Source organism: Chlorocebus sabaeus, chromosome 5 (assembly GCF_047675955.1).
Source record: "Chlorocebus sabaeus isolate Y175 chromosome 5, mChlSab1.0.hap1, whole genome shotgun sequence".
In the NCBI taxonomy this organism is placed as follows: domain Eukaryota; kingdom Metazoa; phylum Chordata; class Mammalia; order Primates; family Cercopithecidae; genus Chlorocebus; species Chlorocebus sabaeus.
Window position 1 is genome coordinate 69473647 of NC_132908.1, and position 17444 is coordinate 69491090.

Here is a 17444-nt window from a genome sequence, read left to right on the forward strand (position 1 = left end):
ATGTCTTTGTGAACTCCAGCTAGTTTTAGCTAGTTTTTTAGGTAAATGAATTGATCAGTATTATCTTTTATTTTGGTATTTTCCTGTATGTAGTACGTATTCCTGCTTACCTGTTTTTCTAATCAGGAGAAGTTTTTCTTATATTAAACATGAAAAGATGTGGAAGCTAGGTGTAGTAGCTCACACCTGTAATGCCAACACTTTGGGAGGCAGAGATGGGTAGATCATGAGCCCATGAGTTCGAGACCAGCCTGGGCAACATGGCAAAACCCTATCTCTACAGAAAAATACAAAAATGAGCCAGGTGGCTTGGTGGTGTGCACCTGTAGTCCCAGCTACTCTGGAGGCTGAGGTGGGAGGATCACCTGAACCCAGGAGGTTGAAGCTGCAGTGAGCCGTGATCATGCCACTGCATTCCAGTCTAGGTGACAGAATGAGACCCTGTTTTTTTTTTTTTTTTTTTTTTTCTCTCTTGAGACAGAGTTTTGCTCTTGTTGCCCAGGCTGGAGTGCAGTGTGGCGCAATCTTGGCTCACTGTAACCTCCGCCCTCCGAGTTCAAGTAATTCTTATGTCTCAGTCTCCCGAGTAGCTGGGTTTACAGGCACACGTCACCACGTCCTGCTAGTTTTTTGTATTTTTAGTAGAGACGGGGTTTCACCATGTTGGCTGGGCTGGTCTCTAACTCCTAACCTCAGGTAATCCACCTGCCTCTTCCTCCTGAAGTGCTGGGATTACAGGCAGTGAGCCACTGCACCTGGCTGAGACCCTGTTTCAACAAAAAAAAAAGATGTGGAAATAATTATTGTGGCATCCTGAATTATCTTCTCCTTCTAAAGAACACTTGGATTGCTAGGCGCGGTGGCTCACACCTGTAATACTAAGTAGCACTTTGGTAGGCTAAGGTGGTAGGAACGCTTGAGCCCAAGAGTTTGAGACCAGCCTGGGCAACATAGCGGGGGACTCCATCTCTATTAAAAATAAATACATGAATAAAATTTTAAACCTTAACATACTAAGTTAAACACGTGGATTTTAAACTCAAATTTTTATAGAGGCAGTTTTGGTACCAGTATCATGTAAAAGCAGAGAAAACTCAAATGGTAAAATTGAAATTGCATTATGGGGCAAAGGCAGCCTTAAAAGGCATATTATATGCTCTCTTTGTTTTACTATTTGGAAAACTTTAAAAGAATTGAGTCAATCACTTTTATTTACTTTATATTTAATTTAATTTAATTTTTTTTTTTTGAGACAGAATCTCGCTCTGTTGCTTAGGCTGGAGTGCAGTGGCATGATCTCGGCTCACTGCAAACTCTGCCTCCTGAGTAGCTGGGACTACAGGCGCATGCCACCACGTCCGGCTAATTTTTTGTATTTTTAGTAGAGACGGGATTTCACCGTGTTAGCTAGGGTGGTCTTAATCTCCTGACCTCGTGATCCGCCTGCCTTAGCCTCCCAAAGTGCTGGGGTTATAGGCTTGAGCCACTGCACCCAGCCCCAATTTTATTTTTTTTGAGACAGAGTCTCACTCTGTCGCCCAGGCTGGGGTGCAATGGCGTGATCTCAGCCCACTGCAACCTCAGCCTCCCATGTTCAAGCAATTCTCGTGCCTCAGCCCCCCAAGTAGCTGGGACTACAGGCACTTGACACCCATGTGCCCGGCTAATTTTTATATTTTTAGTAGAGATAGGGTTTCACCGTGTTGGCCAGGTTGGTCTTGAACTCCTGACCTCAGGTATCCGCCCGCCTTGGCCTCCCACAGTGCTGGGATTACGGGTGTGAGCCACCATGCCCGGCCTACTTTTAGAAGTTTAAATGGACTTGACCATGAATGCAAATCTAAAATCCAGAGCTTCTCCTGGTTGCCCTTATTTTAGATTATGGTATCGCTTATACCTTTGAAATGTTACTTTTATGCTCACTAACTTTCTTTTAAATATTTAAAAATATGTGCTTTCTCTTATCCATTAGACGTCTGTCTATTATTTAAACAGAGAAAAACTATCCTGAATTTTACATTTTAACTCTGTTATTTTGCAACTGTTTCATCTAGATACGTGGCTCTTACATCTTTGTTGAAGACTGTACAGACAGATCATAATGCAGTACAGAGGCACAGAAGCACAATTGTGGACTGTCTTAAAGATTTGGATGTCTCAATAAAACGGTAACAAACTGAGAGCCTTTCTCAGTCTACTGTTTTTGGTAAATTGAGTGACAGATTATTGATAGTTCTGTGCCCCTGCCATGTGATACTTTGTAATAGTTTTCAGAGCAAGAGTGTTGACATTTGTGTATTTAGTCATTGTGTTCATAGATGGACTCTGCTGAGTGAATCCTTTTTTAGAAGGGATTGGCAGGGAGAAGTTTAGGTTATTAAGGAGGCCAATAAGAATACTTAAGTGCACACTGAAGTTGTCCTTGGCTCTTTGAAAAGTATAACAGGCACAGAGAATCTTGGCAAAAGTTTACCTAAGGGAGGTACTGTGCTTTGTGTGTTGGAGGATGAAAGTATGGAGTGATCCATCGGCTAAGTGTCTTATCACAATGCTGACACTCAAACTGCTGACAGCACACGTTTTTCACAGTACTTACCCCCCAGGATCCTGAAGGCAGCGTGTTTCTTAGAACAGTGTATCCTGAAATGACTGTTAGGCAGCAGATAGCACTCTCAAAAAGCATAAATCCCTTCCCTCAATGGAGTAATTCTACTGGAAATCTTTTTAGAACTCTAGGTGTTTGTAGAACCTAGCTAAAGTTGGCCTCTGAACTTTTGGTTGTATGTTCAAATCTAGAACAAAGTATATTTAAAGCGATCTCTGAAACCATTCAGTCAACAAACATTTATTGATGCTGAGTTCCTTTGATTTACACAGAACAGGTACAAATAAAAGGTGCTAAGTGCTTGAGCAATCTATAGATAAGACCTAAATTTAATAACACCAACTTTTATGTAGCACTTTGCAAAAGATTTTTTAAGTACCCTCTCAGTGGGTTCTCAGAGCAAGCCAATGAGAGAGCCTAAGCAACTACTTCTATCCCTAATTAACAGGTTAGTTAAAATTCGGTCCCACAGGGATCAAATGACTTAACCTAAACCTTAATCCTTGTAAGGGGCAGTCCTGGGAATAGATAGTAGCCTTCTGACTCTTTTTGTGTTGTTTCTCTCTAGCTCATTACTGGGTTGTGAATTTCAAAAGAAGTGAAACCTGTGTCTCTTTGACAGGATATATAACAGTAAGAGCTTAGACTCTGGAGCCAGACTGCCTCATTTCATATTCTGACTCTGCCTTTGATAGACTAGGTCAAATTACTTAAACTTTCAGTGCCTCAATTGCCTCATAAGTAAAATGCAGATAGAAAGGCAACCACTTCATAGGGTTATGCAGGATAAATTGAATTAATATATATAAATTACATAAGCACCCTATAAGTTATTATATCTAAGGATTGAATTTTTGCTACGTATGTGTTAGCTTAGCTAAGATGAAAGTATCCCCTACTTGTTGATTTTTTATTTTTTTTTGGAGACGGAGTCTTGGTCTGTTGCTCAGGCTGGAGTGTGGTGGCGCGAACTTGGCTCACGGCAACTTCCGTCTTCTGAGTTCAAGCGATTCTCCTGTCTCAGCCTCTTAAGTACCTGGAATTACAGGCGCCTGCCACCACACCCAGCTAATTTTTATATTTTTAGTAGAGACGGGGTTTTGCCAAGTTGGCCAGGTTGGTCTTGAACTCCTGACCTCAGGTGATCTGCCCGCCTTGGCCTCCCAAAGTGCTGGGATTACAGGCGTGAGCCACTGTGCCCAGCCTAAGTTGTTACTTTTGAAAGTCAGTGTACATACAGTGTTTGATATTATTGACCAAGTATGGAAAGATGCATATAGTAACCTTACAACTTTTACATTTTAAACATTCCTATTTTTCACTTCATTGCCAACTTTGAATAGGCAGTTATAGAAACTCTTATTTGTCCTCATAGCACATGCCATTTTTTTCCTTCTCATGGCCCTCATTTTCCCTTTGAAATTTTTTTTTTTTTTGAGACAGAGTCTCGCTCTGTTGCCCAGGCTGGAGTCCCTTGCCTCACTGTAATCTCTGTATTCCGGGTTCAAGCAGTTCTCCTACCTTGGCCTCCCTAGTAGCTGGGACTACAGGCACCCACCACCATGCCTGGCTAATTTTTGTATTTTTAGTACATAAGTGGTTTCACCATTTTGGCCATGCTGGTCTCAAGCTCCTGACCTCAGGTGATTCACGCACCTTGGCCTCCCAAAGTGGTGAGAAAACAGGTGTGAGCCACTGTGCTCGGCTTTGAATTCAGTTTTTAATCTGAATTTCTGCATACCTTTTGATAGAAACTATGTTACATCATCTTTGGACAGAGTAGGGTGTAATAAAAGTAGAATATGGTGACTTCACATGTCACATTTTTAAGGAATGAGGCTGGTAGGTATTATTATTGGGTAATACATTTGTTGCCCCTCTTTTTGAGACTCTTAGGTATTCTAACTTCCACATTTGTAGAACAGCCTGTTGAACCCAAACTGCATGTTTGGACTTTAGTGGTATATCTCATAGGGACTTTTGAGGAAAAATATTGCATGAAGATTCAAAATATCAAAACTAACTTTGATTACATAAAAATACATCTCCTTGGTATCTCATAGGGACTTTTGAGGAAAAATATTGCATGAAGATTCAAAATACCAAAACTAACTTTGATTACATAAAAATACATCTCCTTGGTTATTTTGTGTGCAAAGATTGGGATCACAAGATTGTGCAAGGACGTTAGCACATCTGGCAGTGCTTGGTGTTCACAGAGTGCATACCTGGGTCTTTGTTTCATTTCCACTATACATTTTGTAACTGTTTTTAATTTTTCCCTTCTGCAAGGCGTGCAATGGAATTGAGTTTTGCCCTGGTAAATGGGAATAATATCCGAGGCATGATGAAAGAATTACTTTATTTTCTGGATTCCTGTGAGCCAGAATTTAAAGCAGACTGTGCATCTGGAATCTTTCTTGCTGCAGAAAAGTAAGATTTAATTTTTACCTTTATTGGTAAAGTCTGCTTGGAACTTTTGGAAGTGTCTTTAAAACATGGGGAGGGGGCTGGGTGCGGTGGCACACACCTGCAGTCAGCAGTTTGGGAGGCCGAGGCAGGCGGATCACGAAGTCAGGAGTTTGAGACCAGCCTGGCCAACATGGTGAAATGCTGTCTCCATTAAAAATACAAACATTTGTTGGGCCTGGTGGCGCGCGCCTGTAGTCCCAGCTTCCCGGGAGGCTGAGGCAAGAGAATCACTTGAACCTGGGAGGCAGAGGTTGCAGTGAGCCGAGATTATGCCACTGCACTCCAGCCTAGGTGACAGAGCAAGACTCCATCTCAAAAACAAAACAAAACCAACAACAACAACAAAAAAAAATGGGGAAACGACTGTAAATATGTTTAAAACACATAACATTTATTTCAAGCTCTCAGCTGAGACCAAAAAAATGTTACACTTTTATGAAATCTTCTCGTTTTTCTGTTCTTTAACCTCTCGTCTCTGATGCTGTTTTTTGTTTTGTTTTGGTTTATTTGTTTTCGTATTTTTTTTTGAGACAGGGTCTCACTTTGTCACCTAGGCTGGAGTGCAGTGGCATAATCTCCCAGCTCGCTTCAACCTTGACCTCCCAGGTTCAGGGGATCCTCCTGCCTCAGCCCCCCAGGTAGCTGGGACTACAGGTGTACGCCACCACACCCTGCTAATTTCTGTTTTTTTTGTAGAGATGGGGTTTCACTATGTTGTCCAGGCTGGTGTCGAACTCCTGGACTCAGGCGATCTGCCTGCCTCAGCCTCCCAAAGTGCTAGGATTACAAGCGTCAGCCACCACACCTGGCCTATGGTGCTGTTTTAATAAAGGAAATAGAAAAGTTACAACATCTGAATTGCTGCTCTATGCAGAATTTTGAGGAAGTACCTTATGATTTTAGTAGTATAGCTATTCTTTCTCTTCTTTCCACTCTGAATTTAAGGAAACAAGTTTTTAGTTCTAATGTTGTCTTGGTCTGAAAACAGTTCGTTTTTTTCTTTGTTCTTTATCCTCTCCTGCCCTGACTGAATGATCATTTTCTCTGAAACTGAAAACAAATCTCATTTCTCAGCTTAGCAACTCTTATTGCGATCTTATGGGAAATATCTGAGTTTGACTACATACTCTCTCTTTTTTTTTTTAGTTTTAGAAATGGGGTCTTGCTCTGTAAGCCATGCTGGAGGGCAGTGGGCCAGTCATAGCTTACTGCAGCCTGGACTTCTGGGCTTAAGCCGTCCTTCTGCCTCAGCCTCCTGAGTAGCTGGGACTATAGGCGCAAATCATCATGTGCCACTAATTTTTTAATTTTTATTTTGTAGAGATGGGTTCTTGCTGTGTTGCCCAGGTTTGTCTGGAACTCGTAGCCTCAAGCACTCCTTCCTCCTTGGCCTCCCAAAGTACTGGGATTATAGGCATGAGCCACTGAAGTCAGTTGACTGTATAACATTTTATCACTCTCTGAAATGGCATTTGTGGCTAGATTTGAAGTTGAAATGTTTCCAGATATGTTCACTTATCCAGGGAACCTAGAAAAGACTGTAGGACAGGATTTTCTTTTCTTTGTTTCTTTCTTTTTTTCTACAGTGAGCCGGCTCACTGTAGCCTCAACTTACAGGCACAGGCAATCCTCCCACCTCAGCCTCCCAGAGTAGCTGAACTACCGGCACCCACCACCACACCCAACTAATTTTTGTATTTTTTGGTGAGACGGAGTTTCACCATGTTGCCCAGGCTCGTCTCGAACTCCTGAGCTCAAGTGATCTCCCACCTCGGCCTCCCAAAATGCTGGGATCACAGGTGTGAGTCACCCTGCTTGGGCAGGATTTTCTAGTCACTGAAAACAGTATATTTTGCTGGTTCCAATTGTCCCTCTCCATTGTTTTTTCAGGTATGCACCTTCCAAACGATGGCATATAGACACAATTATGCGTGTTTTGACAACGGTAAGTACTTTTCTTCAGACAGCACATACAGAGTGCTGGGATATACTAATAAATGTGGCATACAAATCCTTTGTTATCGTGAGGTTTATGTTCTAGTCAGGGAGGTAAGAAATTCACAAGTAAATAGGTAACATTAATGTCAGTTAAGAATAAATGCCATGAAGAAAAACCTAAAGCAGCATGGAGGAATATAATGATGGCAGGATAAGGTGGGATATAGGGCAACTGGCCAAGTGTTTTAGATTAGAGTAGTCAGGGAGGTCTCTCAGAGGAGATAACCACATAACATTTGAGTAGAGACCTGAGAGACATGTGGTACGATCCATGCAGAGATCTTGAGGAATAGTGTACCATACAGAGGGAACACTAAGTGCAAAGACCCGAGGTAGGAGCAGGCATGGCTTGCTTGGAGAGCAACAGAAAGGCAAGTAAAGCTGTAAAGTGAGAGAGGCAGAGAATGGTAGGAAGGATGTCAGAGACATAAGCAGGGGCCAGACTATGTAGGCCTCATGGGAGCTTACATTTTATTTTGAATATGTTAGGAAACCATTGCAGGGTTTTGAATGGCTAAAGTTACTCAGGATTTGAAATCCTGTTTTGGGTGGGATCCTTTCTTTGGCATTCTTGCAGAAATTTGGGGTTTCTGTGTTATTCAATTAGTAGGCAAGGATTAGGTATTTAAGAGTAAAAATGCAAGTGCAGTGACATGTAAGAAAAAACCATTTCCATCTAATTAAGTCACTACAAGTAGATACTGTAAAGGAAAAGTCACAAATTTAACCATATTAAAATTAAAAACTTGAATAACAAAAAGGGGAATAGTCTATAGATTTAAAAGGCAAATAAGGCCGGGCGTGGTGGCTCAAGCCTGTAATCCCAGCACTTTGGGAGGCTGAGACGGGCGGATCACGAGGTCAGGAGATTGAGACCATCCTGGCTAACATGGTGAAACCCCATCTCTACTAAAAATACAAAAAACTAGACGGGCGAGGTGGCGGGCGCCTGTAGTCCTAGTTGCTCGGGAGGCTGAGGCAGGAGAATGGCGTGAACCTGGGAGGCGGAGCTTGCAGTGAGCTGAGATCACACCACTGCACTCCAGCCTGGGTGACAGAGCGAGTCTCCGTCTCAAAAATAAATAAATAAATAAATAATTTTAAAAAAAGGCAAATTAACAACTGGGGAAAAAGTGAGGTATCATTTTTTCACATTTCATAATTTCTAATCTAATTCCCAGTATTAAAAAATAGAGAAACAGGCAGTATTCTTCACTTTATGGGAGTGTAGGATGATGCCATCTTTTTTACTGTGCAGTTTGGTAGTATGTAGGAAAAACCTTAAATTGTACCCTTTGATTAATTAATTCAATTTTTAGGACTTTAGCCTGAAAAAATAATAGGACAAGTACACAAAAATGTGTATGTAAAAGTATTCATCCTAATCTTGTTTATAGTAGGAGAAAACCGGAAACAACTGGTAGTTCCCAAATGGGGATTAAGTAAATTATGAAACATCTGTAGGGAAAGAATGATATCATTGAAATTATGACTTATGTATTTGTTGACATATGAAATTATGACTTATATGTATTTGTTGCTGTGGAATTCTCTCTGGGGTGTACTCACGTTTTAGTTTACTTACAATGAATTAACTTGGTAAAAGGTTAAAAGTTAATAAATTTGATTAACAAGGGGAAAAATTATAATCTAACAAAATGTAATGAACATAATGATGAATCAAGACATATTTTCCTAGTTTTCATGAGGCTCAAAAGAAGGGAGAAATGGGCACTCCTGAAGGAAAGTGTTTATAAGAATTCAAAACCTTTTTTAATATGCCCCTGATTTTATTTTTCTAATTGACTTGTGTTCTCTTATTATAATCATGTGATTTGTTTTCTTTAGTCTGTTATGTGCTGGATTACATTGATATTTGAATGCCTAACCAGCCTTACATACCTGGGATACATGGTCAGAGTATATATATATATTTTATATATTTGTTGGGTTTGATTTGCTAATATTTTGTTATTTTTATATCTATATTCATGAGAGAGATTGGCCTATAGTTTTCTCTTATAAAGTTGTTTTTGACTCATGTGTTATTTAGAAGTATGTTCTTTTAATCTCCAAATATTTTGGCATTTTTTTGCAGCTGTCTTTGTGTTGCAGATTTCTAGTTTAATTCTGTGTGGTCTAAGAACATACTTTGTATGATTTATGTTCTTTGAAATTTGTTAAGATATTTTTTATGACCCAGAAGGTGCTCTTTCTTGGTTCATTGTTAAGTTTGAGAAAAATGTGTATTCTGCTGCTGTTGAATGAAGCAGTCTTATTATACATGCCCATTAGAGCACCCTGATGCTTTCTTGTATTTAATGCACTCTGCTTTAGGGAAGGATGTAAATAAGCTATACTGCAAATTACCTGCTTTTTAGCTTCTCACCTTCCCTTTTGACCATTTTCCCAAAATTCTTCCTCTTTGTGTTTCTTAACCGTAGTGGTCTGATAAAACCGTGATCACCTAGCTGTTTTTTTTTTTTTTTTTCCTTTCCAGAATACACATGGTTAGGACTGGTCTCAGTCTTATAAATTAAATCTGTTGTTCTATTTAGGAATGGGAGATTGACCAAGGTTGGGTGATAAAGTTTTAAACCTTTACATCATCATCATCATCATCATCATCATCAGTAGTAGTAGTAGTAGTAGTAGTAGTAGTAGTGATGGAGTCTTGTTGTGTGGCCCAGGCTTGTGTCAAACTCCTGGCCTCAAGCAGTCCTCTTGCTTCAGCCTCCCAAAGTGCTGGGATTACAGGTGTGAGCCACTGTGCCCAGCCTTGCTTTTAATTTGGACAAAGAGAAAATTTTTAAAAATAAAATTTAAAAATTTAACATATTTAAGTAAGACTTTGAAGTTTGAGCTGTTATGAACCTGAGAATTGGAACCAAATTTATCTTTGAGGGTGTTTTGTAGAATTCTTCTTTTAAAAACAACAATAATAGCTGGGCGCAGGGGCACACGCCTGTAATCCCAGCACTTTGGGAGGCCAAGGCAGGTAGATCATCTGAGGTCAGGAGTTCGAGACCAGCCTGACCAACATGGTGAAACCCCGTCTCTACTAAAAATAGAAAAATTAGCCAGGCATGGTGGCATGCACCTGTAGTCCCAGCTATTTGGGAGGCTGAGGCATGAGAATCACTTGAACCTGGGAGGTAGAGGTTGCAGTGAGCCAAGATCGCGCTTTTGTACTCCAGCCTGGGTGACAGAGCGAGACTCTGTCTCAAAAAAAGAAAGAAAGAAAGAAAAAAGAAACACACAGTAAAAAGAAACACATAGCTAACGCTTGTTATCATCACTGCTGTATGTTTCTAGGGGTAATTGTCTGCATTTCCTTTTAGGCAGGAAGTTATGTTCGTGATGATGCAGTCCCCAATTTAATCCAGTTAATAACTAATAGTGTGGAGATGCATGCCTATACTGTCCAGCGCCTGTACAAAGCAATTCTTGGTGATTATTCTCAAGTAAGTACTTCATTCAGCTATTTTAGCTAAGGGATAATTTTACTCTCAAATTTTCTGGTGTATTTTTCTTCTTTTTTTTCCCCTCCTCTCTCCCCTTTGGTATGACTTTATTTCTAATACTCTAGATATGCACAGTTTTGATCTTTATTATGAGATGACCTATTATTTGCATTAAATGACTTTGGAAAAATTGAAGTCCTTGAGAAATGTTGACTTTTCTTTTCACAGCAACCTTTGGTACAAGTGGCTGCATGGTGTATAGGTGAATATGGTGATCTTCTTGTATCTGGCCAGTGTGAAGAGGAAGAGCCTATTCAGGTACTCCTTGTCACTCTTGGTTAAGTGGGGGAAAATAGTGGTTTTGGTTATAGGAGAGTAGTGTTTAATGGGGAGTTGAGGTTGATTCCTTGAAAACTTTTTAGGCCAGGTGTGGTGGCTCATGCCCATAATCCCAGCACTTTGGGAGGCTGAGATGGAAGTATTGCTTGAGCCCAGGAGTTTGAGACCAGCCTGGGCAACATGGTGAAACTCTGTCTCTACAAAAGACACAAATATTAGCCAGGTATGATGGTATCTAGTCCCAGCTACTCAGGAGTGAGACCCTGTCTCAAAATATTTTTAAAAATACCCAACTTTTCAAAGAATCAAACTAGAATTATATTGGAAAACCTGCCATTTTTTGAAATGGAACTTATTGAGCCATTGTGAGATTTTTTTTTTTTTTTTTTTTTTAAAAAAGAGTCTCACTCTGTCACCCAAGCTGGAGTTCCGTGGCAGGATCACAACTCACTGCAGCCTTAATCTCCTGGGTTTCAAGCGATCTTCCCACCTCAGCCTCCTGAGTAGCTGGGACTATAGGCATTCACCACCATGCCTGGCTAATTCTACTTTTTGTAGAGACAGGATTTCACCATGTTGCCCAGGCTGGTCTTGAACTCCTGGACTCAAGCAGTCTGCCTGCCTTGGCCTCTCAAAGTGTTGAGATTAACAGACATGAGCTACTTTGCCCGGCCCCATTGTAAGATTTTAAAACCACTTTAGACCCAACTCCCTGTCCTAGTGGACTGAATTAATTGTTTCTCTTACCTTCTGGCTGATAAACAAGAAGAAATGAGACATGTGTCTATGTTCTTATTTGCACATTAAAGGACTGGCTTTAAAAGGGAAAATTGTGGCAACAGCACTTGAACTCTGTATGTTTTTCTTTTCTTCTGTTTCTGCCACTTGAAGTTCTAATATTGCTTCTTAGCCCCAGTGGTCATTTTTCACTCTTTTAACCCTCACCTGCTCTGGTTGATAGAACCAGAGCACTTTTTTTTACCCCCACCTACTCTGTTAATAGAACAGCTTGGACAGTTACCCTAGTAAAGCACAGGTTGAGTTAGAGGCTTTTGTAATGGTAGGATTGTCTTTCTGGCTGCATCCACTGACTTAATACCAGATTTAGATGCTTAATCGTGCTACTCATTCTTCATTGTCTTCTTTTTCCTCCTCCTCCTCAGGTAACAGAGGATGAAGTATTGGATATTTTAGAAAGTGTCCTAATCTCTAATATGTCCACCTCTGTGACACGAGGTTATGCCCTCACTGCCATTATGAAGCTTTCTACTCGATTCACTTGTACTGTAAAGTGAGTATTGAAGAAACATAGGGTGAACAGGTTTTGTAATTAAAAAACAAAACAAAAAAAAACTTGATATCATGGAAAATTTCAAGCATAACAAAAGTAGAGGGAATAATAACACAAATTTGCATTACTTATTTCTGAACAGTCACAATGATCAATTCATAGTTAATCTTTATTCATCAGCACTTTGTTCCCTCTCATTCTTTTACTCCCTTGTGGATTATTTTGAAGCAAAAAAGTTAGGAAGTTTTGTTTGTTTGTTTGTTTGTTTGTTGAGACAGGGTCTCGCTCTCTTACCCAGGATGGAGTGCAGTGGTGCCATCATAGTTTACTGCAACCTTGAACTCCTGGGCTTAAGGGATCTTCCTGTCTCAGCCTCCTAAGGAGCTGGGACTATAGGTGCACACAATTGTGCCTGGCTATTTTTAAATTTTTTTGTAGAGAAAACATTTTTAAATGTTTTTGTTTGTTGCCCAGGCTGGTGGTCTTGAACTCTTAGGATCAAGCGATTCTCCTGCCCTGGCCTCCCAAAGTGCGGGGATTACAGATGTGACCCACTCCACCTGGCCTAAAAGTTACGTTTTTAGAATGAGATTTCTAATACCTTTTTTTTTTCTTTTTAAGTTGAGAATCTACTTCCCCACATAAAGGTTTTGGTTTATTTGTATTTTATATTTCATTTTGTTTGATGACAGTCTTGCTCTGTTGCCCAGGCTGGAATGCAGTGGCATACGATCTCGACTCACTGCAACCTCCACCTCCAGGGTTCTAGCAATTCTCCTGCCTTAGCCTCCCGAGTAGCTGGGATTACAGGCGTGCACCACCACGCCTGGCTAATTTTTGTATTTTTTGGTGGAGATGGGGTTTCACCATTTTGGCCAGACTGGTCTCGAACTCCTGACCTTGTAATCTGGCCAAGGTTTTGGTTTTTTATATTTTGACATGTCTTAATAGGAATACAATCATGAATGTTTTGGTGATTAAATCTTTTAATTCTTCTCTTTGCTATTTTGAATAAAGTAGATTCTCAGGTCAGTTTCCCACCCAAGCATATTTAAGGCAAACTTAGTTCTTGTAGTCTTTCTGCTTCACTTTTAAATATGAAGTCTTGTAAAAAATGGTATTGAATTACTTTTAAAATTCTGAACTGGAAGAATGTGGGGTCAACATTTTGATGCTCTGACCCTTTTATAGATAAAAAATTGTTTTAAAATTATCAAAGAAGAGAATGAACAGTACAGATTTTTTTTTGTGGCAAAGTAATAGTTGGTACTTTTGTCTAGCAAAGTTTAGGGAGTGGCATATATATATGTTTTTTCCACACCATCATTGCTGCAGAATGGGGGCGGCATGTTTAATGGCCAAAAATCTAGTGTTGTAATGAGAATAGTATCATGTGAATGTCAGATAAATGGATGAAAATGAAGTGTTTTGTTTTTGAAAAATTATATAAATCAAGAAAAGAGTATTTCAGTATTATAACCAGAAAATTCTGGCTTATTAAACATTATCTCTGCTTATTTGTGAATTTTCTTTTGGGTATTTGATTTTGTTTGTCATTTTATCCTATAGCCGAATTAAGAAAGTGGTTTCCATCTATGGAAGCAGCATTGATGTGGAACTCCAGCAGAGGGCAGTAGAATATAATGCACTTTTCAAGAAATATGACCACATGAGGTGAGCGAAAGAAACTAAGCAATGCGTGTATATCTTAGCATCCTGGCTAAATTGTCATGGTAATCCATAAAGAAGATTCATTCCTTGTGCTTTATTAGTTGGTCCTCATATCCCTATTTAGTTCTAATTGCTTGACTGCTTCTGTTTTGTCTGTCTTCTGTTCTGCCTAGTCTCTAAAGAAATAAATTAACTCCTTTCTTTCATTCCATCTCCAACCCTTACATTTTTTTTGGTATGGAAAGTTTGCTTTATTTTCTATTTTATTTAGTTAAGAAGCGGGAGGCCGGGTGTGGTGGCTCACGCCTGTAATTCCAGCACTTTGGGAGGCCAACATGGGCAGATCACGAGGTCAAGAGATTGAGACTGTCCTGGCTAACATGGTGAAACCCCATCTCTACTAAAAATACAAAAAAAGTAGTTGGGCGTGGTGGCACACGCCTGTAGTCCCAGCTACTCGGGAGCTGAGGCAGCAGAATCATTTGAACCTGGGAAGTGGATGTTGCAGTGAGCCAAGATCATGCCACTGCACTCCAGCCTGACGACAGAGTGAGACTCTGTCTCAAAAGAAAAAAAGAAGTAGGAGTTGTATTTTTTCAAGACAAATAATCTCATTCAAATTCCATTACTGTTAACATTTTAGTGTTTGTCATTCTTGTTTTCTTCTATTATGTAGTATCTTCTTGACTGTTAATACCTATGGATTTACGTTTCTTTCATCTCAATCTCCCTACCACTGAAATATATGCTTTGGGATTTAGCTGGATAGTCTGTTTATTCAAGATTTTTTTGTCTGCCCTTAATCCAGCCAGGAATTTAGGTCATGTATTCTTGTAATCTACCTTCTATTTTAGTGTGTGTGTTGGATGGGGAGGGGAGATGGATCTCCATGCTTGGGCTCAACATAGTTAATGGTGATTATTTTGGGTAGGGAATCTAGGTTAACTGCCTAGAATTTAACCACTTCAGATTCTTCTAGGTCTGCTCTACTTGAGAGAATGCCTGTCATGGAAAAAGTGACCACAAATGGCCCTACTGAGATTGTGCAGACAAATGGAGAGACAGAACCAGCTCCACTAGAGACCAAACCACCACCCTCTGGGCCACAGCCCACCAGCCAGGTAGCCAGCCTTTCACTTGCTCATCTGGGGCTTCTTATGATTTTATAGTCCCTTATAGCTTGTCTCTTAGCTGAGTCCTTTTAATGTTCCTGGGTTGGTTGATGATTTCCTTCCTTATTTTTATATACTGAAAGAGTTTTGCTTTAGATGTAAACTAGACAAATAATAATGAATTGAGGTGTTGTTACCTTGTTTAGGCCAATGATTTATTGGATTTGTTGGGAGGAAATGACATAACACCTGTTATTCCAACTGCACCTACAAGCAAACCATCTTCTGCTGGTGGAGAACTTCTTGATTTGCTGGGAGACATCAACCTTACAGGTGAGGCCAGTCTGGAGCTATTTAATACCTGGGAAAAGATAGAGGCCTTGGGGAAAAACTAAACTGAACCCAGACTTTCCAGCATGTGAATCATTTGAAGATGGGAGAGGCTAAATGAGAAGCAAGAATCAAATCTTCACAATATCCGGGTTATACGTTGTCATGCTGATGCTCTTAAGATAATTTATAGGGATTTCTTAAAGGCAAACTTCTAATTTTGGGTGAATAAATTATTCATAGTTTTTTAAGATAGAAATTACTTTCCCTGGCCGGGCACAGTGGCTCACGCCTGTAATCCCAGCACTTCGGGAGGCCAAGGCAGGCAGATCACCTGAGGTCAGGAGTTCCAGACCAGCCTGGCCAACATGGTGAAAGCTGTCTCTATTAAAAATACAACAATTAGCCGGGTGAGTTAGTGCATACCTATAATCCCAGCTACTCCGGAGGTTGAGGCAGGAGAATCGCTTGAACCTGAGAGATGGAGGTTGCAGTAAGCCGAGATTGCACCACTGTGTACTGCAGCCTGGGTGACAGAGCAAGACTCTGTCTCCAAAAAAAAAAAAACTACTTTCCCTTTCAAGCTCAAAAAATATATCCTATATCACCTTTGCTTTTAGTGTCCCAAGACATGACTTCTTGGTTCCTTCCCACTCATGGTTAGTTTTCAGTAGCTGTGACCATTTGTGGAGAGATGTTAACCTACTGCCTACCTTTTATCTTACTTCCCTTCCACACTTTCTATAATTAAAGCAACTGAAGGAGCAATCACTCATAATATTCAAACGTAACTTTTCATTTGGGAATATTTTTTGTTTTGTTCATATATAACATTCATTTGTAATCGACATGTTCAGCAATATGATAAACCCGAGTCCAATACAACTTTTTTTTTATTTTTATTTTGAGATGGAGTCTTGCTCTGTTGCACAGGCTGGAGTGCAGTGGCGCGATCTTGGCTCACTGCAACCTCCACCTCCTGGGTTCAAGCGATTCTCCTGCCTCAGCCTCCTGAGTAGCTGGGATCACAGGCGTGTACCACCGTGCCCTCCCTAATTTTCGTATTTTTGGTAGCAATGGGGTTTCTCCATCTTGGTCAGGCTGTTCCCGAACTCCTGACCTCATGATCCACCTTCCTCGGCCTCCCAAAGTGCTGGAATTACAGACGTGAGCCACTTTGCTCGGCCTTTTTTTTTTTGAGACAATCTCACTCTGTCACCTAGACTGAAGTGCAGTGGCGTGATCTCAGCTCACTGCAGCCTCTGCCACTCGGGTTCAAGCAGTTCTCCTGCCTTAGCTTCCTGAATAGCTGGGATTACAGGTGCCTGCTACTGCACCTGTCTAATTTTTGTAGTTTTAGTAGAGACAGGGTTTCACCATCTAGGCCAGGCTGGTCCCAACCTCGTGGTCCACCCGCCTCAGCCTCCCAAAGCGCTGGGATTACAGGCGTGAGCCACCGTGCCCAGCCCACAACTTCTGTCCTAAATTGCAGTGTAAAGTATAGCTGAAAGGTTAAAGTGTCTTTTTTTTGTTTTTTTTGTTTTTTTTTTGGAGACAGAGTCTTACTCTGTCAGCAAGGCTGGAGTGCAGTGCAGTGGCACGATCTCGGCTCACTTCAAACTCTGCCTCCCGGGTTCAAGCAAACCTCCTTCCTCAGCCTCCTGAGTAGCTGGGATTATAGGTGAATGCTACCACGCCCGGCTACTTTTTTGTATTTTTAGTAGAGATGGGGTTTTGCAGTCTTCTTTAAAAGGATAATGGAGAGTTAAAGCGTACCTGACCTTGAGTAAAAAATAGACATAGGATAACAAGTTGAATGGTTAGCTAAGCTCATTCCCACAGGCTGATTTTTTTTTTTTTTTTTTTGAAACAGAGTCTTGCTCTGTCGCCCAGGCTGGAGTGCAGTGGCCAGATCTCAGCTCACTGCAAGCTCCGCCTCCTGGGTTTATGCCATTCTCCTGCCTCAGCCTCCCAAGTAGCTGGGACTACAGGTGCCCACTACCACGCCCGGCTATTTTTTTGTATTTTTTTAGTAGAGATGGGGTTTCACCATGTTAGCCAGGATGGTCTCAATCTCCTGACCTCATGATCCGCCCGTCTCGGCCTCCCAAAGTCCTGGGATTACAGGCTTGAGCCACCGCGCCCGGCCCTGATTTTTTTTT

General features: G+C 40.8%; 1 protein-coding gene and 1 non-coding gene across 4 annotated transcripts in view; both read left to right on the forward strand.

Moving 5' to 3' along the window:
* Nucleotides 1–17444, forward strand: part of AP1G1 (adaptor related protein complex 1 subunit gamma 1) — an 88270-nt gene that overhangs the window by 56352 nt on the left and 14474 nt on the right. For all 3 annotated transcript variants that reach the window (XM_073015543.1, XM_007993750.3, XM_073015544.1), the window contains exons 11-19: nt 2055–2168; nt 4898–5038; nt 6968–7022; nt 10417–10539; nt 10768–10857; nt 12042–12169; nt 13739–13843; nt 14820–14961; nt 15159–15285. In XM_073015543.1, the coding sequence (XP_072871644.1) occupies nt 2055–2168; nt 4898–5038; nt 6968–7022; nt 10417–10539; nt 10768–10857; nt 12042–12169; nt 13739–13843; nt 14820–14961; nt 15159–15285 (1025 nt within the window). The remainder of the gene's footprint in view (nt 1–2054; nt 2169–4897; nt 5039–6967; nt 7023–10416; nt 10540–10767; nt 10858–12041; nt 12170–13738; nt 13844–14819; nt 14962–15158; nt 15286–17444) is intronic.
* LOC119627770 (small nucleolar RNA SNORD71) lies at nt 2494–2579 on the forward strand. The gene has a single exon (XR_005244003.1). It is a non-coding gene; the product is annotated as a small nucleolar RNA SNORD71 (small nucleolar RNA).